Source organism: Mobula hypostoma, chromosome 27 (genome assembly GCF_963921235.1).
Source record: "Mobula hypostoma chromosome 27, sMobHyp1.1, whole genome shotgun sequence".
Classification (NCBI taxonomy): domain Eukaryota; kingdom Metazoa; phylum Chordata; class Chondrichthyes; order Myliobatiformes; family Myliobatidae; genus Mobula; species Mobula hypostoma.
Window position 1 is genome coordinate 34,173,001 of NC_086123.1, and position 27,573 is coordinate 34,200,573.

General features: G+C 42.8%; 2 protein-coding genes across 2 annotated transcripts in view; one reads left to right on the forward strand and one right to left on the reverse strand.

Annotated features, from left to right (window-relative positions):
- Positions 1–10,347, reverse strand: part of LOC134338490 (coronin-1C-like) — a 181,357-nt gene extending 171,010 nt beyond the window's left edge. The window contains exons 1-2 of the mRNA XM_063034336.1: positions 10,278–10,347; positions 7,730–9,910 (exon numbers count right to left, since the gene is read on the reverse strand). Coding sequence (XP_062890406.1) covers positions 7,730–9,902 — 2,173 coding nt within the window. The 5' untranslated portion in view covers positions 9,903–9,910; positions 10,278–10,347. The remainder of the gene's footprint in view (positions 1–7,729; positions 9,911–10,277) is intronic.
- LOC134338492 (D-amino-acid oxidase-like) overlaps positions 6,348–27,573 on the forward strand; it is a 141,777-nt gene continuing 120,551 nt past the window's right edge. Inside the window, exon 1 of the mRNA XM_063034341.1 lies at positions 6,348–6,461. The gene's annotated coding sequence lies outside the window, so the exon portion shown is untranslated. The remainder of the gene's footprint in view (positions 6,462–27,573) is intronic.

Sequence of the window (27,573 nt, forward strand, 5' to 3'; positions counted from 1 at the left end):
AAAAACAGGTGCAAGCCTAGAGATTGGTCATCTTCTTCACAGTGATTGCTGCCTGGGGTAATGGGGCGGTGTTGGGGCGGGAGGGGTATTAAGTGGAGCAGGAGGAGAGGTTTACATTGTAAATTACATTCTCCAGAGAAGCAATTGCCACTAGATGACCAATGATCTCTTGGAAAAGGGTAGTTATTGTTGAGCAGTCTAAGATCTACAGCCTCCTTAGATAAAGGATTTTTCCTCTTTGCTTACCGTTACCGATTTCGGACTTGTGGAACTACGTGAATATAGTAGGCATTGATTCAAATAACAACCAGACCTCAGGCACATGGGGCTCATCAGCCGTGGTTGGCAGCTCGTCTAGGAGAAGGAAATCTCTGATCTCAAACCTCCACTGCCTTGCGGCTACACCCACTCATGGGAAGACTTCAAGAGTAAACCCTGAAATAAAAATCCGGAGCTGGAGTCCCTAAGGGAGTTCAACGCTGACTGACAACTCCTGCGACGCTGCTGGTGCCAAACTGTCAGTCTCTGCTCTTCCTTTGGATTCATCAGATGTGTGGAGAGGGGAAGCCTGCTACAAGGACACCAGCTTGCTCTCCATACAACACACACAAAATGCTGGAGGAACTCAGAAGGCCAGGCAGTATCTATAGAAAAGAGTATAGTCGACTTTTCAGGCCAAGACCCTTCAGCAGGACTGGAGGGAAAGAAGATGAAGACTAGAGTTAAAATCAGACATCTCACCCTGCAAAAACTCATTTCAGGGAGGTAGCACCACCACTCCCGCCCCTCACAACTCCATATCCCCTCTCTGCACCCCCCCTGGTCGACCTCCAAGGGTGTATGTCTACAGGGAGTTTGGTATCATCACGTAGGACATCAATAGACTAGCTCCATAGCAGCTAGCCAGCTAATTTAAATAACATTAGCTATGCTAATGAATGAATGACACCTGTTAAACTCACCTCAACATGTCATTTAACAGTCATTTAACCCACCATGGGCAATAGAAAAGTCACTATTGCAAACAGTGCAGCGAGCAACACTGTCATTATTTTTGACCTCTATTAGACAGGGGTACACTTTAGTGTAGTCTGGGGTGAAGTACGTTTTATATTTTCTTTTTTTGGAACCCTCTGCCATAGTGCTGCAGGACACCAAACTGAACTGGTGGAAAATGAAAGGGAGAGAGAGGTCGACTGTAAAGCCCACCCACAAAGAAAATGGATAGGTCTACTTAGCACAAAGAGAGATCAATGAGGATCCCCTCCCCCTCCTGCTCGCTCTCAAAAATAATCGATTTCCAGGATATTGTATATAATTTGCAGGCGTCAGGGAGCCGCTATCAATATGCAGGAGACTCCCGGAACTTCCGGGAGAGGTGGGTTGTCTGTAAAAGGTGGGGGGAGGGGAGAGAGAAACACAAGTTGATAGGTGAAACCGGGAGAGGGAGGGATGAAGTGAAGAGCTGGGAAGTTGATTGATGAAAGAGGTACAGGGCTGGAGAAGGGGAAGTCTGATAGGAGAAGACAGAAGACCATGGAAGAAAGAAAAGGGGGAGGAGCACCTGAGGGAGGCAATGGGTGGGCAATGAGATAAGGTGAGAGAGGGAAAAAGGGAATGGTGAAGGGGGGGCATTACTGGAAGTTTGAGAAATTGATGTTCAATATCAGGTTGGAGGCTACCCAGACTGAATACAAGGTGTTGTTCCTCCAACCTGAGTGTGGCCTCATCACGACAGTGGAGGAGGTCATGGATGCATATCAGAATGGGAATGGGAAGTGGAATTAAAATGGGTACCACTGGGAGATCCCGCTTTTTCTAGCAAACGGCAAAGCAGTCTCCCAATCTACATTGGGTCTCACCAATATACAGGAGGCCACACCGGACACAGTATATGACCCCAACAGACTCACAGGTGAAGTGTCGCCATACCTGGAAGGACTGTTTGGGGCCTTGAATGGTAGTGAGGGAGTAGGTGTAGGGGCATGTGTAGCACTTGCTCCACTTGCAAGAACAAGTGGCAGGAGGGAGATCAGTGGGGTGGAACGAATGGACATGGGTTTCAGGTAGGGAGCGGTCCCTGTGGAAAGCATAAAGTGGTGGGGGGGGGAGAAGATGTGCCTGGTGGTGGGATTCTGTTGGAAATTGGGGAGAATTACATGCTGGACGTGGAGGTTGATGGTGTGGTAAGTGAGGACAAGAGGAACCCTATCCCTGGTAGGATGGCGGGAGGATAGGGTGAAAGCAGATCAGGAAAGATGAGGGAGGTGTCAGAAATGAACCAGGTAAATTAGAGGGCAGGGTGGAAGTTGGAGGCAAAGTGGATGAGGTCAACGAATTCCACATGGGTGTAGGAAGCAGCACCAATGCAGCCATTGATGTAGCATAGAAAAGTGTGGGACAGCTAGCAGTGTAGGCTTGGTACATAGACTGTTCCATGTAGCCGACAAACAGGCAGGCATAGCTGGAACCCATGCAAGTGCCCATGGCTATACCTTTTGTTTAAAAGAAATGGGAAGAGCCCAGGGAGAAATTATTAAGAGTGTGGACAAGTTCTGCCAGATGGGGGAGAGTAGTGGTGGAGGGGAACTGGTTAGGTCTGATATCCAGAAAGAAACAGAGAGCTTTGAGGCCTTCCTGGTGGGGGATGGAGGTGTGTAGGGGCTGGACATACTTAGTAAAAATACGATGATAGGGTCCAGGAACTTGAAATTCTTGAAAAGATCCAGAGCGTGTAAAGTGTTATGGATGTAGTAGAAAGGGACTATACTAGGGGAGATAAAGCAGAGTCGATGTACACAGATACAAGTTCAGTGGGGTAGGAACAAGCTTAAACAATAGGTCAACCTGGACAAGTGGGTTTGTGGATCTTGGGTAGGAGGTAGAAACGGGAAGTGCAGGGTGCGGCAACCATGAGTTAATGGCAGTGGATGGGAGATCCCCAGAGTTAATAAGGTTGGTGATGGTGTGGGAGACAATGGCCTGGTGCCCCTCAGTGGGGTCCTGTTCTGGGCTAAGTAAGAGGAGGTGTCTGAGAGTTGTCGCTGGACCTCAGCAAGGTAGAGCTCAGTATGCCAGCCTACCACAGCACCCCCCTTATCTGCAGGTTTAATGGTGAGGTTAGGATTGGTGCAGAAGGAATGGAGAGCAGAGCATTCGGAAGGAGTGAGGCTGGAACTGGAGAGAGGAGTGTTGAAGTTGAGACGGTTGATGTCCCATCGGCATTTGACAAAGAAAAGGTCCAGAGTCGGCAGAAGACCAGAGCAGGGTGTCATCAGATGGGAGAAGGGGTCATCAGTGTAGGGTGAAGTCCTTGCCAAAGAAGTAGACACGGAGATGAAGACGGTGGAAGAAAAGGTCAGTGTTATGGTGGGCACAGGGGGGCAAAGGTGAGGCCCTTACTTAGGGCAGAACGTTTTGCCTCGGGGGGGGGGAGGTCTGTTGGAATAGTGAAAACCCAGCATGGATGAAAGCTGGATTGGAGGGGGGAAGGGGGTTGGTAGTGTCTGAGGGGAAGGAGGGTTTGGGGTTGGTGGGGTAAGAGGAAGATGGAGTCTCTGAGGACCCAAGAGACAGGATTGCAGATGGGAGGAAGAGGAGACAAGGGTACCAGCAGCAGCACGTGAAGACCCAGCCTGGAGGTCAAGGCGGGAGTCAGAGTTGGAGGTTGCACAATCGGCCCTTTGGGGTGTCCGAGGTCGCTGGAACCTGCATCGATGGCGGTGGAGTCTGGGTTTTGAGTCTGCTCTGGATCGTTAAGAGCCATTGAAGTCTACAGTGGGGATCGCAGTCTGGAGACGTTTTTTCCCTGGCGGGGGTTGGAGGTGTAAAGGGACTGGATATCCATCATAAAAATAAGATGATGGGGGCCAGGGAACTTGAAATCATTGAAAAAATCCATTTTTTCCCCTGGTGGGGGATCACCCTTTCAGGTGAGGTTAATTTCACCTGTGAGCCTGCTGGGGTCATATACTGTGTCCAGTGCATTCAAGGCCCCAAACAGTCCTTCCAAGTGAGGCGACCCTTCACCTGTGTGTCTGTTGGGGCCGTATACTGTGTCTGCCAGCATAACCTCCTGTATATCGGTGAGACCCAACACAGGTTGGGAGACCGCTTCACCGAGCACCCACGCTCTGTCTGCCAGAAAAAGAAGAATCTCCCAGTGGCCACCCATTGTAATTCCACCTCCCATTCCTATTCCAATATGGCCTCCTCCAGTGTCGTGGTGAGGCCACACTTAGGTTGGAGGAACAACGCCTTATATTCAGACTGTGTAGCTTCCAACCTGATGGCATGAACATCGGTTTATCAAACTTCCAGTAATGCCCCCCCCCACCATTCCCCATCCCCTTTTCCCTCTTGCACCTTATCTCCTTGCCCGTTCATCACCTCCCTCAGGTGCTCCTCCCCCCTTTTCTTTCTTCCATGGCCACCTGTCTTCTCCTGTCAGACTTCCCCTTCTCCAGTCCTCTATCTCTTTCAACAATCAACTTCCCAGCTCTTCACTTCACCCCTCCCCTCTCCGGGATTCTCCTATCACCTTGTGTTTTCTCTCCCCTCCCCTCCCCCCACCCCCATCTTTTGATTCTTTTTCCCTCCAAGTCTTGCAGAAGGGTTTCAGCCTGAAACGTGAACTGTGCTGTTTTCTGTTGATGCTGCCTGGCTTGCTTCCTCCAGCATTTTGGTGCCTGTTGCTTGGATTTCCAGCATCTGCAAATTTTCTCTTGTTTGAGCTTGCTCTCCATATCACACAGCTAGAATGCAACATCCATTGCCGACCCTGACAGACTCCGGAGGCCTCACAACCAGTTCTCAGTTCTTGTATAAACTGCAATCAGTAATTAGTTTGAAATTAAATTAAATTAACTATGTAAACAAACTGTGCTGTTAGTAGTTCACAGGCTACTCAGACCAGCACGATCCTGAGACATTCTAAGATGCATTAGCCAAGGTAGGACAATAGGCATGTGCCAATTCACCTCCATCAAACTAAGCATCAAAAACCTTCAGCTAAACTTTGCTTCGTTGCAATTGAGATCAAGGGAACTTCCACCCTGCACATCAAAGATGGCCGTAAGCAGATTTACTCTGTTCTTTAATTATTGGGATATTTGTGTACACATTGTTAGTCCCCACAATTCTGAATGTCTTGTTTCTGTCTTCAGGAGCGTTTGCACTATCCATGTGAATTACTTTGTGTTTGCAGATTGTAAGGAGTTTTGTTGGTTAAAATTACCTTGCATTGTAAATATGTAAATCAGCAGAACCACTTGGCAGCCTCGAAATGTTGAGGTAAACAATGCCATTGTAGTTGTTGATAATGTATTAAATCAGGGCTGTTATCTTTTGTTCTTAACAATCTTTTGTTCCTAACAATCTTTTGTTCCTCATAATTGTGAGTTCAGTGATACTTTACTGATAGGATCTCCTTGTGAATAAAGACTTTCATGTGAACCAGCTTTAATCTCTAAGTGACTCATTTCATAGTCTTGCACATGTTTTTTTTAACAGCTTCTTTATGCTATAACTAATTGGTCAAAAACACAAGAGATTGGTCAAGATCTTCCCAGATTTCTGAAGTCTTTGAACCAATTTCTAGAAACTGATATTTTTCTGACCCAGTCAATATTATCTCCATAAAATGTCTTTTCAACCAATAGATTCTAATAGGTCTGAATTGCTGGAGGTGGCTGCACCTTTAAAAATAACCTTAAAATGATGATATCTGACCTGTGCTCACACATTAATGGCATCATAAGATTTCTGCTTGTGTTCAGCAGCCATCTGGGCACATCAAGGCCTCAACAACATGGTGTGTTGTTGAAACAGGACAAGAATATCCTGCCAGAGTTCTTGGGGGTCTCCTATTTTATATGCTTCCACCACAAGCAATGAAAATTGGTAATTGTGACTTTGCCTTTAAGAATTTTGACAGCTCTCTTCTAGCCAATCAAACCAATTCAGGCTTGTCACATTCATAGCAGAAAAGCTTCAAATGTTAACAACCGGAATTCTGCAGATGCTGGAAATTCAAGCAACACACATCAAAGTTGCTGGTGAATGCAGCAGGCCAGGCAGCATCTGTAGGAAGAGGTGCAGTCGACGTTTCAGGCCGAGACCCTTCGTCAGGACCAACTGAAGGAAGAGTGAGTAAGGGATTTGAAAGTTGAAGGGGGAGGGGAGATACAAAATGATAGGAGAAGACAGGAGGGGGAGGGATAGGCCCTTTTGCCTATCACCTGTCCAGCTCTTGGCTCTATCCCTCCCCCTCCTGTCTTCTCCTATCAGTTTGGATCTCCCCCTCCCCCTCCAACTTTCAAATCCCATACTCACTCTTCCTTCAGTTGGTCCTGACGAAGGGTCTTGGCCTGAAACGTCGACTGCACCTCTTCCTACAGATGCTGCCTGGCCTGCTGCGTTCACCAGCAACTTTGATGTGTGAAGCTTCAAATGTTCATCAGGTCAGGTCACGGAGAACTGGGAAACAAGTCAGTTTTATAGTTTGGAGAGAGTGGGGGAGGGGTGATGGATAGGACAAATAGAAATCTCGAATAGGGTGAGGCTAGGGCTGCTGGGAGGATCCGCATATTGTTTTCCCGAGGCTGCCTGATCTGCTGAGTGATTCTAGCATTTCTATTTTTAATTTCCAATTTCCGGTGTCTGCACTTACTCAGTTTTCAGTCTATTATAAACCTTATTTGCTTTATAATCTGACATTATAAAATGTCGTGTGTGTTTACCATTCCTTTGGAACACATTAGTTCTGTAGTTTGTTACCTTTACTGCTGATAGTAATTCTGTCTTGTTTCTTGGAAAAAGTGACTGAAGGTATAAAAGTCACATCAGCCAATTCCATAAATTAATGATAACAGTAATAAAGTGGAAGTCAGGAACACCATGAAAGTCAGAAAGACTACAGAGGCCAGAAGAGAAATGTTTCAGTGTAAAGTTCAGTACATTGGCAGTCTTATGTTCCTTTCCCCATTTATGGGAATAGGTAGCACCCCTGATGCAACTTGTTGCTCAGATTTTAAGAAATTTGGGTTCCGTTTATTCCCTCCTTACTCTGCATGAAGACCTTATTCTCATCAACACAAAATATTTTATCAGTCACCTTTGTTCTAAACCATTATTTAACTCAAAACTGTGTACAAAATTAACCTTTTAGATTTTAAAAATATTTTATTCCTTATCTCCCATGTTGAAGACTGAGGAGTTATGCCCAAACACCCTATCCCCTCACCAACTGCAGAACTGGATTTGGCTTTGCTGCATCTCCCCCACCCGCATCATCATTATGTGCTGTGTTCCCCTCCCCACCCCCCCAATCAGCTGGTTCAATTCCAGTGAGTGTTTGAATAATGCGTTTCATATCCTGTCGCCACCCTCCCAGGGAACCTGGACACCTATCTTCCGGTCTGACCTACTTTATTATATTTGTGAATGCCCTTTCTTCATTCATCCTTTGCACCATGCTGTTCAATGGCTGTAGTGGAAAGATTAGCCAGGCAAGCCCCTAACATTACTCTAAACCAGGGGCTCCCAACCTTTATTTATGCCATGGACCAATACCATTAAGCCAGGGATCTGTGGATCCCAGGCTGGGAACCCCTGCCTAACCCTTTCCCACTCCTGATACTGAAAGCAATTAGCAACATAATGGAAGAACATCTCCTTATTCTCCCCCCTTGGAACACTGCAAAACATGAAACTTATTGAAGAAAATTACCTGGTTTCTTCTTAGCAACTGGCACCACCTTTTTCTGGTCCTTTTTCTCAAACACTTTTTTAATATCAGAAATATTAACCATCTCTTCGGAATCAGGCTTTCTCTCAGTCAAGTCATCGGCCTTGTCAGGCATCACCTTTGATGATTCCACAGGGGTCTCCAGAAGCCTGCTCAACGCTGCTGCGGTAACAGCTGGTTTCATCTCTGTGGTTGAGCTTGTGTCAGGTGGCTGATGGTTTTGTTCTTTCCCCTGTCCACTCACCACGTCAGTGAGGTCAATAGGACTACTGCCTTTCTCAGACTTGTCACTCAGCTCACCCTTCCGGTCTTCACCACATTCAGCCTCTATGCCAGCATCTTGTGAAGGTGGCCCAGCAAAATCAGCTTGGTCAGGCCCATCAGCACCAATGCTGGATGTAATTTTGCACAATTCACTCTCTTCTTTGACATAGCCTTTCTGTGGAGTCTGATCAACTTTGCCGGGCTGCTGATCATGTACAGCACAGTCCTTGTCATCAGGCTGGCTCTCTGCAGAACCATAAGAGCACATGTGCTTCACATTGAGTACCTTGCTCTGTACACTTTGCATTGTTTGATCAGACTTGGTCATCTGGTCTGCCTGCTGCAACAAATGGTCCTGTTCACTGCTGTCAGTGTAAGCTTGCGGACTGAGCTGTTTGTTAGTGGCCTTGTTGCTGCAGAGAGTTGCATTTGTGCTTGCAGGCTGCATAACTGGTGTGGCGTGGTCCAGTTTAGACCCGTACACATGTTTCAGATCTTGATGAGCTGAAGCACCTTCTCCATTCTCATCAAACCGGCTGCGATTTTCACAGCCTGCAGTGTCTTCCAGATCACTACTTGAAACCCAGTCAATGAGGCAAAATGTGTCAGCCTGTTCTTTAGGATTAACCTTGTCTAATACGCTTTCAACCAATTCACCGCTGCCAGGCCTGCTTTCCTTAGTGCTTGAAGCTTGGTTTGACTGGCTGACCTGTGTAGAGATGGTGACGCAACTGGACTTGCTATTATCTATTTGTGACTCCACCCCAGAGGTGGATGAATTGGGCTGTCTGTCAGGACTTTGGTCTTCTGCAACAGATCCATTCTCATCAGCAGACGCGGCCAGCTTCACCAAAGGTTCAGTGTCTGTGTTGTCGAATAGTGTATATTGGTCACTTTGTGGGATTGGGCAGTGTACACTGACATCTCCACAAGGAATTGCATTCAGATCTGATGAGGGACTTGCTTCATTAATCTGAGTTGCTTGTTGATCAGGTTTGGCAAGATAGAGCTCAGTCTGAGAGAGAAAACGCTTTAGCTCACGCCCACAAATCTTTACCTCCTCATCAGCAGCCTCATCATCCTCTTGATTTTTAACCAAGGTATTCTTCCATGAATCTGTTGTTGTATTTTTAACTCCTTCTCCTTCAGTATTCGTTTCCTCTTCTTTCAGATTGTATTTTTCCACGGGCACAACCTGGTCCTCAGCCAACACAGGTGCAGATCCATCCCTCACACTTCTGGTCTCTACAGTCTTTTCCGGCTCGCTTACAACACGACTTGCAACAGTCTCGCCTTGAGACAGCTCCTTCTTGGAGCCTGCTGTTTGGCGTTCAGTGTCATTCTCAAACCACTTCTCTCTCAGTGGTTGTCCATTGGATTCAAGAAATGCACTGCTGCCTTCTGCGGCTTTCCTCATGTCGCTGCTGCTCACAGTTTTTAAGGCGCTTTCTTTTTGCTCTGTGGGTAATGGAGAGGCTGTTTGATAATTATCTTCCTGTTGCTGCCCAGTAGATGTATTTACAACAACACTCTGGCATGCTGAAGTAAGCCAGACGTTACCTTTAATTTCTGCTTCCATGCCACAAATCGAGACAGTTTTCTGTTTAGAGTTAGCATATTCAGTATCCTTCTCACTTTTCACAGCACAAGGGTCTAAATTCTGTCCAGAGCTGTCTTGATTGACTTTTTCATTCTGTGGTGGTTCCTTCACTGCTTGTTCGTGCTGATTCACATATTGCTGAAGGAATGCTGTTTCTGTATCATCTTGCCTTGCACTGCTGCAGAATGGGGCAGGCTCCACACTGGTGTTAGAACTTCTTGCTTGGGAGAGGCTGTCATCCGTACTTTCCCAGCTACCCTCGATGTCATCAATTTTTTTTGTTTGTTCCATTTCAAACACTTGATAAAGAGGAAGAAACACACAGGGATTTAAAAGCAAAATATAGAAACCTTCAACTCAACAAAAAGCGGAGCTTATTTAAGATCAACCAACCCCCAATGAATATACACCAGGCACTGTCCTTTTAAAGCTATGTAGTTGGATGCCTAGCCATAGTGCTCATCCTTTTCCTACTAGGGTGATGCTGTGGACAAGATTAAGCAAGAGGCAGCTGATTGGCTGGGTTTAATTGGGTAACACAGAATGACTTGTGCAAAAAAAATCTGCTGTAGTAAAGATAAGCAGGCAAGAAAATCCCCTCACACGTTTATCATGCTCAACCTCTCAACCCAGTTTGTTTAATATTTCTGCCCCGTAGAATCTTACCAGTTGTTTTTATCGGTGATGCGGTAGTAGATTTTCAGAGACCACACACCGACAGTAGCCAAGGTGAAAGCTGAGGCGAACTGATGATCTCTTATCTTGATCTCTGACCTTTGGCTCACATAGCAACATGGAAAATAATTTGCATTGTAAGCTCTGCATCTGTTCATTGGTTAAAACGGTATTTGTGTTCTTTGAACAGATAGGATTTTAAGTTCTTTACATTGGCTCCTGACTAGAATGTATTGAATGCTGTCAAGTAGTTGACTGATACAATGTATTTGCTTTCAGTCCCAGAAAGATTTGAATTTAGCTTGCATATAAACAAACTTCTGCTCTCAACTTACATTCACGGTGAGACCAATTTGTAAAGAATAGACTTTCACAAGTAGAAACTGATGCCTCAGTTGGTAAATATGCTAATGTTTGCACAACAGAACATACAAAGCAGAAGCATACAAGGTTCAATGGGAATTTTTGATAAAGCAGCCTGTCAGAGAGATAAAACTATATCAGGGGGAAAAAAACTCAACTAAACTCCTTTATAATATCTCTTCATCAACTCTGATACGGAATACTATTGTCCAGGCAGTTTTTAGCTGTAATATGCAAAGAATGCAGATTTATGTGAGGAACACTGGGGAAGGATGGACAGGACATAATCTTTTGCTCTCCCTTTGTAAAGTACTTTCAGAGAAGAAAGAGGAAATATATGCATTTGTCATTGCTGTGGCCAAACATTAGATTATAATTTTGAATGCCTCCAAATATAAGCTCAAGTATTGTATAGATTGCCGAGCAGGGTGTGGAAATATACTTTACTAGTAGTAACAAAATGGAACCTGTATTGTATCAGAGTGTCTTGAACATAGTGTTTGAGCAACATCATGCCGATGGACTTGAGTCCTTGACAAACTGTAGACCTACAGATGTGTTACTGGAAGAATGCCATATGCACTAATTAAGCTCCCATCCTAGAACTGATGTGCAGTAGTTGTACATATGTATAAAGGAGTGACTATGTGACTTTTTTTTCAAAGCTATCTCCAGCTGTTGTGTGGTGCTAGTCTAAGCGCATTTAGGATTGATCCACCATGAGTTAATTGTTTGCTATAAGATGTAGCAAAAAGGTACTTGACAAAGGGAAACGCTAATTTTGTTTCTGGATGCCTCAGAGGTCTGAGATGAGAACCTAGATGTAGTGTCAAATTGCATAGAACTTGGAAGTTCAAACTTTCCAAAGTAGAAAGTGGAAAATGTAGAAGTCTGAGGTCAGTGAGTCCAGAGGTAGAGGCCCAAAGGTCAAGTGTGTGAGTCTGTGCCAGGGACAGGAGGTTGGAGTCTAGGGCCAGTGACTGGAGATGTCCTGCCCTGGGGTTGGAGATGTGTGTGTGTGAGGGGGCGGGTTGGCAGTATGGTGTGCTATGCTTGGTTGTTGTCTTGTTTTGATCTTTGTCGTTGTTGTTGCTTGTGTTGTTCTGCTGAACATTGTGAACATGCTGAGATGGCGCCGAACACTTGCCGGCTGCCCCCAGCACATCCTTAGCTTGTTAACGTAAACAAAGCAATTCACTGTATGTTTCGATGTACATGTGAAAAATAAACCTGAATCTGAAGCTGAAGTGGTACTTTGCTCTTTTTGTTCATTTGTGAGCCAGCCATGATATTGCATCTCAAGACTAGAGATCTTCTCTTCCAACATAAATATCAGTCACTTAATGTCTGTGTACAGCAGTCATGCCTTACTTATGAATTCTAGTGTGTGCAAAAATACTGACATGATCACTCAGTAATTCAGTCATGGGACTCATCAACCAAAAATTACACAAGCAACGATGCTATAATGATGAAAAATCTTGGGAGATGATTATAATTTTAAGTGACTACAGATTCCATTGAGATGTTCCCACAACAAATGATCTCACTTTAAGGACTCTTTATCTCATTATCTTGTGTTCTCATTATTTATTGCTATTTATTTATATTTGCATTTGCACAGTTTGTTGTCTTCTGCACTCTGGTTGATCTTTCATTGATCCTGTTACAGTTACTATTCTATAGATATGTTGAGTATGCCCACAGGAAAATGAAACTCAGGGTTGTATGTGGTGACAGATATGTACTTTGATAATAAAGTTTACTTTGGAGTTTGAATGGGAAGATGGTCAGAGGAATAGTCAAGTCCAGAAGTAACAAGGCATGGACAAGAGAAGATAAGGTGTTAGACTGTTAAGGAAGTGGGATTATGATTAGTAGTATAGCATTCGAACACTTTCTTCACTTACAGGAGTTGCTTGGCACTGTATTGCTGTATGATGTTATGACTCTATAAGATGAGCTATCAGACTTTTCTAAGTATGGAAATCTGCATTTCTACTTTAACTTTTGTATCTGTCATCATCATCAATAAACTGGACTGGTCAAAGAACACTGAGGCTGTCTACAAGAAGGGTCAGAGCCGTCTCTATTTCCTGAGGAGACTGAGGTTCTTTAACATCTGCCGGACGATGCTGAGGATGTTCTACCAGTCTGTGGTGGCCAGTGTGATCATGTTTGCTGTTGTGTGCTGGGGCAGCAGGCTGAAGGTGGCAGACACCAACAGAATCAACAAACTCATTCGTAAGGCCAGTGATGTTGTGGGGATGGAACTGGACTTTCTGACGGTGGTGTCTGAAAAGAGGATGCTGTCCAAGTTGCATGCCATCTTGGTCAATGTCTCCCATCCACTACATAATGTACTGGGTGGGCACAGGAGTACATTCAGCCAGAGACTCATTCCACCGAGATGCAACACAGAGCGTCATAGGAAGTCATTCCTGCCTGTGGCCATCAAACTTTACAACTCCTCCCTTGGAGGGTCAGACACCCTGAGCCAATAGGCTGGTCCTGGACTTATTTCATAATTTACTGGCATAATTTACATATTACTAATTAACTATGGTGTTATTACTATTTATTATTTATGGTGCAACTGTAAGGAAAACCAATTTCCCCCGGGATCAATAAAGTATGACTATGACTATGACTAACGTCATCATGTGCTGTGTCATGTGACATGGGCAATCATGGTCTTTCATCTGTCTTTAATCTGAGACTTTCTGATAAGCTCTTCAGAACTTTTGCCTGTCTATCCCTTGATGTAACTCATGAAGGTCATGTGCCGTTGACTGCAATAAGAGCATGATAAATGGAGAATGTGAAGAGGCAGTGAAACTGAAACTTTCTGGCAATATGCACAGATGGCGAGGACACTCGTGGGAGCTAATTCTCATGCATTTACTGGGTGTTTGAAGGAAAAAGATGGTTCAATACTCATGGAAAACATGGGTATACAGGCTAGATGATCTGAATACATTGCCAACTTGTTTGAATCTGCCATCTGCATATAAATAATTAAGGCAGATCTACACCAATTCAGATCCCTCATACAATTGCCACATGTTACAGATGGTGGAGCTTGCTCAAATTCTCAGGATTCCAAGATACTTCATCCTCCTCCATTTTAACTGAAAATTCACAAGTAAGATGTTGCTCCTCCACCCTGTCTGGGTAACCAACCTGATAGCATGAATATCGATTTCTTCTTCCAGTAAAACTTCTTGCCCCCCACCCCTCCACTCTTCCACTATTCACTACTCTGAGCTTTAACCTCTTCTCACCTACCTATCAGTTCCCTCTGGGTCCTCTCCTCCTTCCCTTTCTCCTGTGGTCCACTCACCTCTCCTTTTAGATTCCTTCCTCTCCAGCCCTTGACTTTTCCCACCCACCTGGCTTCACCTATCACCTTCCAGCTATGCTCCTTCCCCTCCCCCGATCTTTCCATTCTAGCATCTTCCCCCTTCCTTCTCAGTCGTGTAGAAGGGCCTCAGCCCCAAACACCAACTGTTTATTCATTTCCATAGATACTGCCTGACCTGCTGAGTTCCTCCAGCATTTTGTGTGTGCTGCTCTGGATTTCCAGTATCTGCAGACTTTCTCGTGTTTGTATTTCACAAGTAAACTTCCAATTTTTATTTCTAATTTTACATAGGCGCCAGCTGCAAGTCATCCTGTACCTCATATACAAACTAGGTTTCTTTCTGTAAAGGTCTCCTTCCACAGACTGTGTAATTGTAAGGCACCAAGCATTGTGTAAATTAGTAGCCGGTCCCAGATCTCTGCCTGTTTGGCAGAAGATCAGAGGTTTCACTGCTCTCTGATGACACAAGCTGTTTTACTTTTACAAGGTCAATTTTGTCTAAATTCATCAGAACTGAAATTCTCTCTTATTCCTTATTGCTGAGAGTATCCCATGGGTTAACAATCCATAGCGGCAATATAATTTGTTTGATTATTTTGCTCTATCTCCATGGTATCAGCTGTTTAAAAAGTACAACACATTTGAGGAAAGAACCAAAACATACTGCACTGGTGATGTGTTGGGTAATGTTGACATCAGCACAAAAAATCACATTTTTTATACATCATGTGCTACAGTTGGCGAATTTGCTAGACTAGTTTAACTTGGAAAGTTCATACCAGGATTTACTAGGTTCATAGACTGTCTTTCCTAAAACGGTACAAGTTTGTCTACAGTTCTGAAATGGGTGGGTTACTCTCCATTTTCTTCTGTAACAAATGGGTTTTCTTTAAACGTTTACGTCTGTCTTCCAATTGCAAGCGAATTTGACCATTCGATTTATCCTGCTTTAGCTGTTCAGCTGAAAAAAAATATTTTTGTCAAAGTTTGACCAAAAAGGAGAGGAATATGCTAAATTTCACAAGTGGAAACCACCATCAACATGAATGTAAAGCACAAAAATAATGTAATTGTAACAATGAAGATCAGATTTATGAGGGTTGGTTAGGGATGCAGCAGGTTGAACCAATCCCTCCCACTGCATTTTGGTCTGAACAGCTCACAACACTGCATTACAGAAGATCATCTCCAAAACTCCTTCTCCACTCTGGTCTTATGAAACCTATCAGATGTGATAGATAGATGCCTTGATAGATTGGACCTGGAGAGATATTTCCTGTGGCGAGGGAGTCTAAGACCAACGGACCACAGCCTCAGGTTACAGATACGTCCTTTTAGAATGGAGATGAGGAATTTCTTTAGCCAGAGAATGGTGAATCTGTGGAATTCGTTTCCACGGCAGCTGTGGAGGCCAAGTCATTGGGTGTATTTAAGGTGAAAGTTGATAGATTCTTGATTAGTCAGGGCATGAGGGTTATAGGGAGAAGGCAAGAGATTGGGACTGAGAGGGAAATTTATCAGCCATGATGAAGTGGTGGAGCAGAGTCAATGGGCCAAATGGCCTAATTCTGCTCCTATACCTTATGGTCTTACAAACCAAGCCTGTCCAATTTCTCATTAGATAACCCATCTATTAGTCTGGGATATTGTATTTATGCTCTTCTCTCTATTAGTCATCCATTATCTTCACGTGGGACTCAGGCTCCCTGGTGGTTTACAGCTGGATTCAGGGTTAGGAACATGTGTAGTTGTGTGGACAATTCCAGAATGGCCTGGGATAAACACCTCCCGTTCACCCTTTCCAGGTTGGGACAGCAAATAATAATACTGCGGCTTCCATTTGGAAGTCAAACATCCTGTGATTTTATAACACAAAAACTGATATGAGCAAAAGCTATCAATTTCTATCAACTTCAATCAAGAATCTATCAAGTTCTGCCTTAAATACGCCCAATGACTTGGCCTCCACAGCTGTTTGTGGCAACGAGTTCCACAGATTCACCATTCTCTGGCTAAAGAAATTCTTCCTCATCTCCTTTCCTAATAGACGTCCCTCTATTCTGAGTCTGTGCCCTTTGGTCCCAGACTGTCCCAGCAATAGAAACATCATCTTTACATCCACTCGAAAGAAGCCTTTCAATATTCGATAGGTTTCAATGAGAATCCCACCCCCCCCCCAAATTTTCTGAATTCCAGTGAGTTCTGACTTTCAGGGAATTATCTGCAAATTTGCTAATCTGACAATTTGCTAATCTTGCTAACCAACTCTCACCTACATTTGCATTAATACTTAATAAATAAATACAATTCCAGCAGTGACCCTATGGAATACCATCGCTTACAGATCTCCAATCAGAAAAACACAGCTTCACCATTACCCTCTATCTTCTGTGACCAAGCCAATTTTACATCCAGTTATCTAATTCTCTGTGGATCCCATGTGACTTAACCTTTTGGACCAGCCTATGGTGAGGAACCTTGTCAAATGCTTTATGAAAGTCCATGGAGACACCATCCATTACCTTCAGACGAGACTTAGGTTCGCTGGTGGTTAACAGCTGGAGTCAGGTTTAGGAACATGTGTAGTTGTGCCAACAATTCTGCGGTCCAAAGTTAATCAATCTCTGCTATGTAAGGCTGGAATAAAGCAAAACCTGCGCTTATTTTGACAAGCTGAAACATACTGAGAAGTTGTTGTATCTATAGAGGGATTGATCCTCATGTGTCTTTACCAGAGGGCTTAGTAGTATTGCTTTCTCGCTATCCACAGGAAGTCAATGAAACTATCACTTTTAGATAATGAGGACTTGCTGTAAATTCATTACAGTGCCTCTAAAATTAATGAAGAAAACATATCATTTCAAGTAACAATGAGAAACTAGCCTTAAAAAAAAGTAAACACGATGCTGGAAATCCAAAGCAACATACACAAAATGCTGGAGAAACTCAGTAGGTCAGGCAGCATCTACGGAAATGAACAGTCGACATTTTGGGCCAAGACCCTACTTCAGGACTGAAATATTCTCGGCCTGAAATATTGATGTCCCTAGATACTACCTGACCAGCTGAGTTCCTCCAGCATTTTGTGTGTGTGTTTAAAAAAGTAACTGCTTTGGTAGAAATTGAATTGAATTGATTTTATTTCTTACATCCTTCACATACATGAGGAGTAAAAATCTTTACATCACATTATATGTTTAGTTGTATAATCTCTAGCAAATCATTGAAATAAAATTTCCTTCAAATTTACTGCATAGTTTAAAGAGTTAATTAAAATTCACAGACAGGTGACAAATGCTACTTCCCTAAACTTAGAAGGGCGACACACAGAGAGGCGGGTCTTGGAGGGATAAGAGCCAAATGCAGGAAAATGGGATCGGTTAGGTGTGTCCCAAGATCAGCCTCATTGGCTAGAGGGATTGTATCAATCTATGAATCTGTGACCTGAGACCGAAGAATGCATGATGATTTAATTAGCAGAATAAACAATGGAAATGTTTTAATAGTTAGGAACTCACAGGCAGGATGATTTGACAGAATGCTTTACAAATTATATATAGTTGTATTTTTATCCCTTGACCTCGGATTATGTTTCACTAGTTTAATCTTGGAGACTTGCTGTCACCACATGCCAATGTATAATGTTGTCAAGCACCAAGAGGATCTGCATTTCCACATAGCATTGGTGGGATGCCGATTGTAACCAAAGATGTGCTGTTTTCATCTTTCAGCAGCACAATCCTTTCTGGCCTGGGAATATATCTGAAAGATGATTTGGAAATGAACAGTCTAACTGGTAAAGGTAAACTTCAGTGTAAAACACAAGAGAATCTGCAGATGCTGCAATCTGTCGCCTGTTTTGGGATATTGATTAACTCCTTCAGTTGAACCCTTTAAACTATGTAGTAAATTTGGAGGAAATTCTATTTCAATGATTTGCTGATGATTCTATTCAGCAAGTCAGGAAGCGTCCATGGAGAGGAATAAACAGTCAACAGGTTGAGCGGAGACCCTTTATAAGGGCTGGAAAGGAATGGGACAGAAGCCAGAATAAGAAGTGGGGGAGGGGAGGAGTACAAGCAGGCAGGTGAGAGGTGCGACCAGGTGAGGGAGAAGGTAGGTGGTTGGGAAGGGGGTGATGAATTAAGAAACTGGGCGGTAATACATGGAAGTGATAAGGGGCTGAAGAGGAAGGAATCTGGTAGGAGAGGAGAGTGGACAATGGAGGAAAGGAGGGAGGGGAGTGATGGGTAGAGAGAAGAGAAGGGTGAGAGGGTAATCAGAATGGGCAATGTAAAAGAGATGAGGAGGGAGGGGGGAGAAATTACTGAAAGTTAGAGAAATCGATGTTCATACCATCATAATGGTGGCTACGCAGACTGAATATGAAGTGTTCCTCCTCCAACCTGAGTTTGGCCTCATCATGGCAGTAGCAGAAGCCATGGACAGTCAAGTCAATATGGGAACGGGAAGTTGATTTGAAATGAGCGGCCGCCGGGAGATCCTGCCTTTCGCGGTAGACAGAACGAAGGTATTTGACAAATCAGTCCCCAATCTGAATTGGGTCTCACTGATGTAGAGGAGTCCACACTGGGAGCACAGGAACTTTAATGTACTGTATATTATTTGACTAAATTTTAGTTCTTTGTAGCCCTCTGGATCTCCTCAGTTTTCTTTACTTCATTAGGAAAAGCAGATTATCTGCAATTTTAGCAAATCAAGGGACACCCTTGGGTAGGTTTTCATTTAAAGTACATTTCAGAATCAGAATCAGGTTTAATATCACCCGCAGATGTCGTGAAATTTGTTGTTTTTGCACCAGCAGTACAATGCAATGCATGATAATATAGAAAAAAATAAATCAATTAAGTATATATGTACAGTGGTATGCAAAAGTTTGGGCACCCCGGTCAAAATTTCTGTTACTGTGAATAGCTAAGCGAGTAACAGATGAACTGATTTCCAAAAGGCACAAAGTTAAAGATGACACATTTCTTTAATATTTTAAGCAAGAAAACTTTTTTAATTTCCATATTTTACAGTTTCAAAATACCAGAAAAGGAAAAGGGCCTGAAGCAAAAGTTTGGGCACCCTGCATGGCAGTACTTAGTAACATCCTGTTTGGCAAGTATCACAGCTTGTAATCACTTTTTGTAGCCAGCTAAGAGTCTTTCAATTCTTGTTTGGGGGATTTTCACCCACTTTTCTTTGCAAAAGGCTTCTAGTTCTGTGAGATTCTTGAGCCGTTTTGCATGCACTGCTCTTTTGAGGTCTATCCACAGATTCTCGATGACGTTTAGGTCGGGGGACTGTGAGGGTCATGGCAAAACCTTATATTAAATATCAAAGAAATGTGTCATCTTTAACTTTATGCCCTTTGAAATCAGTTCATCTTTTACTCGCTTAGCTATTAACAGTAACAGAAATTTTGACCAGGGGTGCCCAAACGTTTGCATGCCACTGTATATGTATATCAAATAGTTACATTAAAAACCGTGCATAAACAGAAAAGAGATGAGGTAGTGTTCATGGGTTCAATGCCCATTTAGAAATCAGATGACAGAGGGGAAGAAGCTGTTCCTGAGTCACTGTGTGTGTGCCTTCAGGCTCCTGTACCTCCTTCCTGATGGTAACGATGAGAAGAGAACATGACCTAGGTGATGAGGGTCCTTAATAGTGGATGTCACTTTTCTGAGGCACTATTCCTGGAAGATGTCTTGGATACTACAGAGGCTAGTACCCATGATAGAGCTGACTTAATTTTACAATTTTCTGTAGCTTCTTATGATCCTTTGCAGAAGCCGCCCCCCCCATACTAGAAGATAGTGATGCAGCCTGTCAGAATGCTCTCCATGGTTTATCTGTAGAAGTTTTTTGAGTGCTTTAGGTATATCACTCCTAATGAAGTATATCACTGTCTTGCCTTTTTTATAACTGCATCGATATGTTGGGACCAGGTTAGGTCCTCAGAGATCTTGACACCCAGGAACTTGAAATTGCTCACTCTCTCCACTTCTGATCCCCCTATGACAACTGGTGTGTGTTCCCTCATCTTACTCTTTCTGAACTTTACAATCAGCTCTTTGGTCTTGCGAATGTTGAGTGCAAGGTTGTTGCTGCCACGCCACTCAACTAGCTGGTATGCCTCACTCCGGTATGTACTCTTGTCTCCATCTAAGATATTGCCCACAATAGTTGTATCATCACTAAATTTATAGATGGTATTTGAGCTATGCCTAACCACACAGTCATGGGTACAGAGAGAGTAGAGCAGTGCGCTAAGTACACACTCCTGAGGTGCACCAGTGTTGATCATCATTGAGGAGGAGGAGATGTTATTACCAATTGGCACAGATTGAGGTTTTCCAGTTAGAAAACTGAGGATCCAATTGCAGAGGAAAGTACATAGGCCCAGGTTCTATAGCTTTTCAATCAGGCCTGTAGGAATGATGGTATTAAACGCTGAGCTACAGTCAATGAACAGCATCCTGACGTAGGTGTTTGTATTGTCCAGGTGATCTAAGGCCGCATAAAAAGCCATTGAAATTGCTTCTTGCATAGACCTTTTGTGGAGATAGGCAAATTGCAGTGGGTTCAGGTCCTTGCAGAGGCTGGAGTTGATTCTAGCCGTTACCAACATCTCAAAGCATTTCATCACTGTAGATGTGAGTGCTACAGGACAATAGTCATTAAGGCAGCTCACACTGCTCTTCTTGGGCATTGATATAATTGTTCCTGTTTTGAAGCAGGTGGGAACTTCTGACCATAGCAGTGATAGGTTGAAATGTCTTTTGAATACACCCACCAGCCGGTTGCTTGGTTTCTACCATGCATCCCATCTGGGTTATATCGGCCAGATGAAATGCACGGTGGAAACCCGGGGCAAGGAGCACGGGAGGTGTATCTGTTTGGGTTACCCAGAGAAATCAATGGTGGCAGAACATTGCATTCTCAATGGCCATAGGATTGACTTTGACAGCACAAAACTACTGTGCCATGCCAATAGCTTTTGGGACTGGGAGACCGCTTTGCTGAACACCTACGCTCTGTCCGCCAGAGAAAGCAGGATCTCCCAGTGGCCACACATTTTAATTCCACATCCCATTCCCATTCTGACATGTCTATCCACAGCCTCCTCTACTGTAAAGTTGAAGCCACACTCAGGTTGGAGGAACAACACCTTATATTCCATCTGGGTAGCCTCCAACCTGATGGCATAAACATAGACTTCTCTAACTTCCGCTAATGCCCCACCTCCCCCTCGTACCCCATCCATTATTTATTTATTTATATACACACATTCTTTCTCTCTCTCTCTCCTTTTTCTCCCTCTGTCCCTCTGACTATACCCCTTGCCCATCCTCTGGGTTTCCCCCCCTCCCCCTTTCTTTCTCCCTGGGCCTCCTGTCCCATGATCCTCTCATATCCCCTTTGCCTATCACCTGTCCAGCTCTTGGCTCCATCCCTCCCCCTCCTGTCTTCTCCTATCATTTTGGATCTCCCCCTCCCACTCCCACTTTCAAATCTCTTACTAGCTCTTCCTTCAGTTAGTCCTGACGAAGAGTCTCGGCCTGAAACGTCGACTGTACTTCTTCCTATAGATGCTGCCTGGCCTGCTGCGTTCACCAGCAACTTTGATTTGAATTGAATTGACTTTATTTCTTACATCCTTCACATATGAGTAAACATCTTTGTTATGTCTCTATCTGAATGTGCAAATTAAAATAATTTGTAATAATTAGTATGTACAGTAAGATATACAACAGGACAGTCAATATAGATAGGAAATACAATTGTGTCAGCATGAATTAATCAGTCTGATGGCCTGGTGGAAGAAGTTGCCCTGGAGCCTGTTGGTCCTGGCTTTAATACTGCAGTACCGTTTCTTGGTTGGTAGCAGGGTGGAACAGTTTGTGGATGGGGTGACTCAGGTCCCCAGTGATCCTTCAGGCCCTTTTTATGCAGCTGGAAGCTCAAGGAGAATTTATAAGCCCAAGCTTGTTCAACCTGTCCCATATTACATGTTTCTGGTCCAGCTAGCATCCTGGTAGATCTCCTCTGCATCCTCTCTAAAGCTTCCACATCCTTCCCATAATGAGGTGACCAGAACTGACACACTACTCCAAATGTGGTCTAACCGGAGGTTTATAGAGCTATAACATTATTTTATGGATCTTGAACACAATCCCCCAGCTAATGAAGACTAATACACCATACACCACCTTAACCACCCTTTCAACATGCGCAGCAACTGGCGAAAAATACTTCCATTAATGCTGTATTCTTCCTTCAAATTTGATTAATAATAATTTCCACAAAGCAGGAAGCTCAGCTGCCAGATTATTACTCGGGTGTGTCCAAAAAAACCTTACCACAGTTTGTAAATTACAGGTGTAGCACATGGTAGTTTCCAAAGATTGAATACAGCAAATTCTGTTTATTTTATGTTATTTATTTCAGTGACACAATGTGGAGAAGGCCCTTCCGGCCTTTCAAGCTGACAACACTGATTTAACCCTAGCCTAACCACGGGACAATTTACAATGACCAGTTAACCTACCCAGTACAGCTTTGGACTGTGGGTGGAAACTGGAGCATCCACAGGGAGGACGTACCAAATCTTTTAAGGAAGATGCCAGAATTGAACTCTGAACTCTTGATGCCCTGAGCTGAAATAGTGTTATGCTAACTACTAGACTACCATGGTGCTCATTGTTAGTAAATATTTTTTAACTAGTGCTGAAAAGATTTAATTCCATGCCTTTGCCAATGACCTTCATTTTATATGCTTGTTGATTGCCTGTGTTGCTACATGAGAGAGAAAGATCCTGAAGTATTCAGGTCATAAAGACAGAAGGGACACAGATGATCAGAGCACGAATGGGAGAGTGAGTGAGTGAGTGAGATTAATATCATTCTAGAGTTGTGAGTGAGTGAGTGAGTGAGTGAGTGAGATTAATATCATTCTAGAGTTGTGAGTGAGTGAGTGTGTGAGAGAGAGAGTGAGTGAGTGAGTGAGTGAGTGAGTGAGTGAGTGTGTGAGTGAGTGAGTGAGTGAGTGAGAGAGAGTGAGTGAGTGAGTGTGTGAGTGAGTGAGTGAGTGAGAGAGCGAATGGGAGAGAGTGAGTGAGTGAGAGACTGAGTGAGTGAGTGTGTGAGTGAGTGAGTGAGAGAGCGAATGGGAGAGTGAGTGAGTGAGATTAATATCATTCTAGAGTTGTGAGTGAGTGTGTGAGTGAGTGAGTGAGTGAGTGAGTGAGTGAGATTAATATCATTCTAGAGTTGTGAGTGAGTGAGTGAGTGAGTGAGATTAATATCATTCTAGAGTTGTGAGTGAGTGAGAGAGTGAGAGAGTGAGTGAGAGAGAGTGAGTGTGTGAGTGAGTGAGTGTGTGAGTGAGTGAGTGAGTGAGTGAGTGAGTGAGTGAGTGAGTGAGATTAATATCATTCTAGAGTTGTGAGTCCTTCTGTGTGCTACATATTTACATGAGAGGCCTGGTATGGAAATACCGATGCCTTGGAACAGAAAATCCTACAAAAGATAGTGAATTTGGTCACAGGTAAAGCCCTCCCAACTATTGAGCACATCTACATGAAACACTGTCATAGGAAAGAAGCATTTATCATCAGAGATCCCCACCACCCAGATCATGCTCTCTTCTTGCTGCTGCCATCAGGTAACAAGAGGCTGAGGGGTGGTACCACCAGGTTCAAGAACAGTCACTACCCCTCAACTATCCGGCTCTTCAACAAAAGAGGATAACTACACTCATTCGCCCATCATTGAAATGTTCCCACAACCAGTTAGCTCTCCTTAAGGACTCTTTATCTCATTATTTATTGCTTTTATTTATATTTGCATTTGCACAGCTTGTTGTCTTCTGCACTCTGGTTGATCTTCAGTTGATCCTGTTATAGTTACTGTTCTATAGACTTGTTGTGCATGCCCACAGGAATAGAATCTCAGGATTGTATATGGTGTCATATATGTGCTCTGATAATAAAATTTACTCTGAACTTTGAATTGAACTGTTGCAGTTTGGAAGGAAGTGCATGCAAAAATAAACAGATAGATTTTGTTTCCCAGTGTATTTGAGTTAAGTTTATTTGGTGGAAAAGTTTGAGTGTGAAGAGAACAAAGTGGAGGATCAGAGCAGGATAGGCAGAGAGGGAGTGAAAGGTTTAAGGAGAAAATGGAGCAAGGAAAGGGGGAGGGAAACAGATAGTCAGGTGAGGGATAAAAAGAGGACAAGGAAAGGAAAATGTTTTAGGGGAGGATAATTGAAATTAGGTGCCTGCAGAGGGAAATGGTTAGGGACTGGCATGATATTGTTTTGATGTTTAATACTGGAGAGAACAAGTTCCCATGGTAACAATTTGACCCTGTAAGTCGGTTTTCTTAACACATTCATCATGCTATTAACCAGCTACTGTTCATAGTTAACAATACATGATATTTAGAAATAACTACAATTACAGTACCAGTTACAAATGCAGAAAATGTTGAAATTTTTAATAATCTATTTACACAGGAAGTCAATGATACAGAAACTTGATAATATTTGTCAAAGGAATGTAATGAAATTGGGATCATCATGTTTATAAAATATCTGCAATATAAAACAGACAAAAAGCAAATTTCAAACTTTCTAAGCCTCATGTCAAAATAGAAGAAATATATCCTCACAGTGTCTATAAAAATCACAATTCAGCTAAAATTAATATTGTTAATTATCAAACCCCTAATCGCATGAGAACCATACAAAAGAACATGTTTCAAATCTGCGTGCTTCTTTGCCTTGAGAGGACGGAAGTATTTTACATCATTTTTCTGTCTTTGAAATGCTGCACCTTCCACAGAGATTACATATTGAGGTAGAGGACAGAATAGATAGCTGGAAAGGCAGCTGAGTTGTATAAGGTGATCTTCTGTGAGAACACACCTTATCTGCCTTTGTTCTATCTAGTGAAACTGTTATAAAATGGTTTAAGTGTACTGTAAATAAACAATACCCAAAGGAAGTACTTTGTAAGTAATCATCGGTCACCATTTCACATTATAAAAGTCCTGAGCATTGAATACAAATTTGTTCTTGGGATAATTGACAAAAATGTAAAAATAACCACCAAACAATCCATTACTTCCCATAAAATAGGTGGTTACAGCTTTGAATGTTTACAAAGAAGTATCAGGCTCTGAACAGCAACACAAACAAGTAACTGATGCTGCCGAGACTCACTGTTGTGGAATTAATTCCATTTGGAATGTATTAATTCAGTTCCAACAACGTTCACATTCAAAGAGAAACAGGCTTCTGTAGTTATAGAGAACAGGAAGCAGTGGCTTAAATAGGCTGCAGCTTTTTACCGATACATATTCCCTTCAGTATTTGTGTTTTTAACAGAGATTGGAGACTTGGAGATGGAGAGAATAGTAATAGCTTTATAGATGAATGTATGCTTTCTATTTATCCATTATATTCTTATTCTTATCAACATTCTTCCTAATTATTGTTGATTTTTTTCGTACAGGTAAAAGTATGTTTTTCTTATAAGCTGACAATAGGACCAATTACTTAATGCTCTTTGCTGCATCTCCAGTGCTCCAGCTAGCTATCCTGCGTTGCATGCAAACACACACTTCAGGAGCATAAAGAAACCACCTGGTCCCTGCTTAGTCAGTTAACAAAATGACTAATTTATTTTTCAGCTCAGATCCACATCCATGTCTGTCTGTGCTTCCCATGCCTATTAGGTGTCTAAATGCTCTGCATTAAGGGAAGATTCCATTAATTGGACAGTATAACTCTTTTATTCAGAAAGCAGGATACTAAAAGACCAGTTATCTTAACATTTGTTGGAGGGAAAATGTTCAAAGCTGTTAAAGACATATTATAAAGAAAATACATTTGATTCTTTTACCAAAGAAAGGTCGGCAGGGTAGCGCAGAAGTTACTATTAGAGATTGAATTCCACCACTGTCTGTAAGGAGTTTGTACATTCTCCCCGTGGCTATGTGGGGTTGCTCCCACATTCCAAAGATGTATGGGTTAGTAGGTTTATTGGTCGCACGGATGTAATTGTTCAGCATGAGCTTGTTGGGCTAGAAGGACCTGTTACTGTGCTGTATCACTGAATAAAATTAAACATAAATAAAAATAAACTAAATATAGCAGTGTACTTAATGTGAATGTGGAGTTCTGGTTACAAACACATTAGCCACAATTTATTAAATCAAGGAGATTAGTTGCCTGCTTCTGCACCTGATTCTTGTGTTCCTCCAGCCCAGGCATTCCCAACCCGTGGTCCACAGACTCATTGTTTAATGGTATTGATCCATGACATAAAAAAAGGTTGGGAAACCCTGCTCTAGCCTCACACCTCATCCTCCATTGGCTCTCCCTTCACACATCAGCAGCTAGGTGCTTGCTCTTAAAGGTGTGCTGTTGGGCCAATCGATGAATGGCAAAAACATTTATAGACGTGTATCAGGAAAATGAGGAGAGATGGAGAGGATGAATTGGATAAGGGCATCTACTGATAGCTGTTGTTCACTCATTGCAGGTTCCCTAACCATCAGTCACTTTCCTCCATCCCAGCAGTTTAGTATAGACTCCTTCAGACTTCCCACCAAAACACTCAGGTAAAATGCAGCCCATGCAGCCACTGCTCCATTAAGGAAGAATTCCTTAGTTAACTGGTGTGCTGTATGCAGGCAATGACAGGCCTTCCCCCTCCCCCCCACCCCACCCCACCCCCCCGCCAGTAAACTGCAATAATCTCTCTAACTTTTCCAGAACAGGAAATGATTATTTCTCAATCTTGAAGTGTTTAGAGTGAAAATTTCAATACAAATGTTTGGTAGAAATATAGAATTTTGCTGAAGCAAACAGAAATTAATGGCCTTCCTGAGGGAATGATACATTATTGATGCCTTCTTGACTTCAAGGAATAATTATTTTACAGAGAGATGAATTCCTGGCCATGTTTAGTTATGAAACATTTGTAAATCCTTGTTTTGATTTTAAAAAGCTACCGAATATTGTTTGTAAATAGCACTGAAAATTAGTAACATCACATTACAATTATTGTGAGATAATTACTGTCCTCAAAATTCTTTTAAAGCTAAAGCAATTGTCTTAAAAATGAATTTACAACCAAGGCAACAAAAAGCAGAATTATGGGAACGGCTTAGTGAAGGTAGTTTGTGGAAGTGCATCTACACAGTTGCAATAGTCAGGGGAGCAACACATCTTCTCAAGTGCAATTAGCAACTGTCGTAATAAATGCTGCCTTGCCAACAATGCCCACAGTCTACAGTGAATTAAGCGGTTCAGCATGGACATGGTAGTTAAAAGAACTGTTTGCTGTTTCATTGCTGTACAATTTTATCAGATGGTTGCTTATGCAATAAATCACTGAAGACTACAAAACAACATGCTCTGTGGAAGAGAGTAACTGACAGCAACTGCTAGATTTCTACTTTTAATAGTACGTGTTTAATTCAAAAGTTTATGACAAGTTCACCATATTGGTGGTGAATGCGTATAGTTTTGCCAAT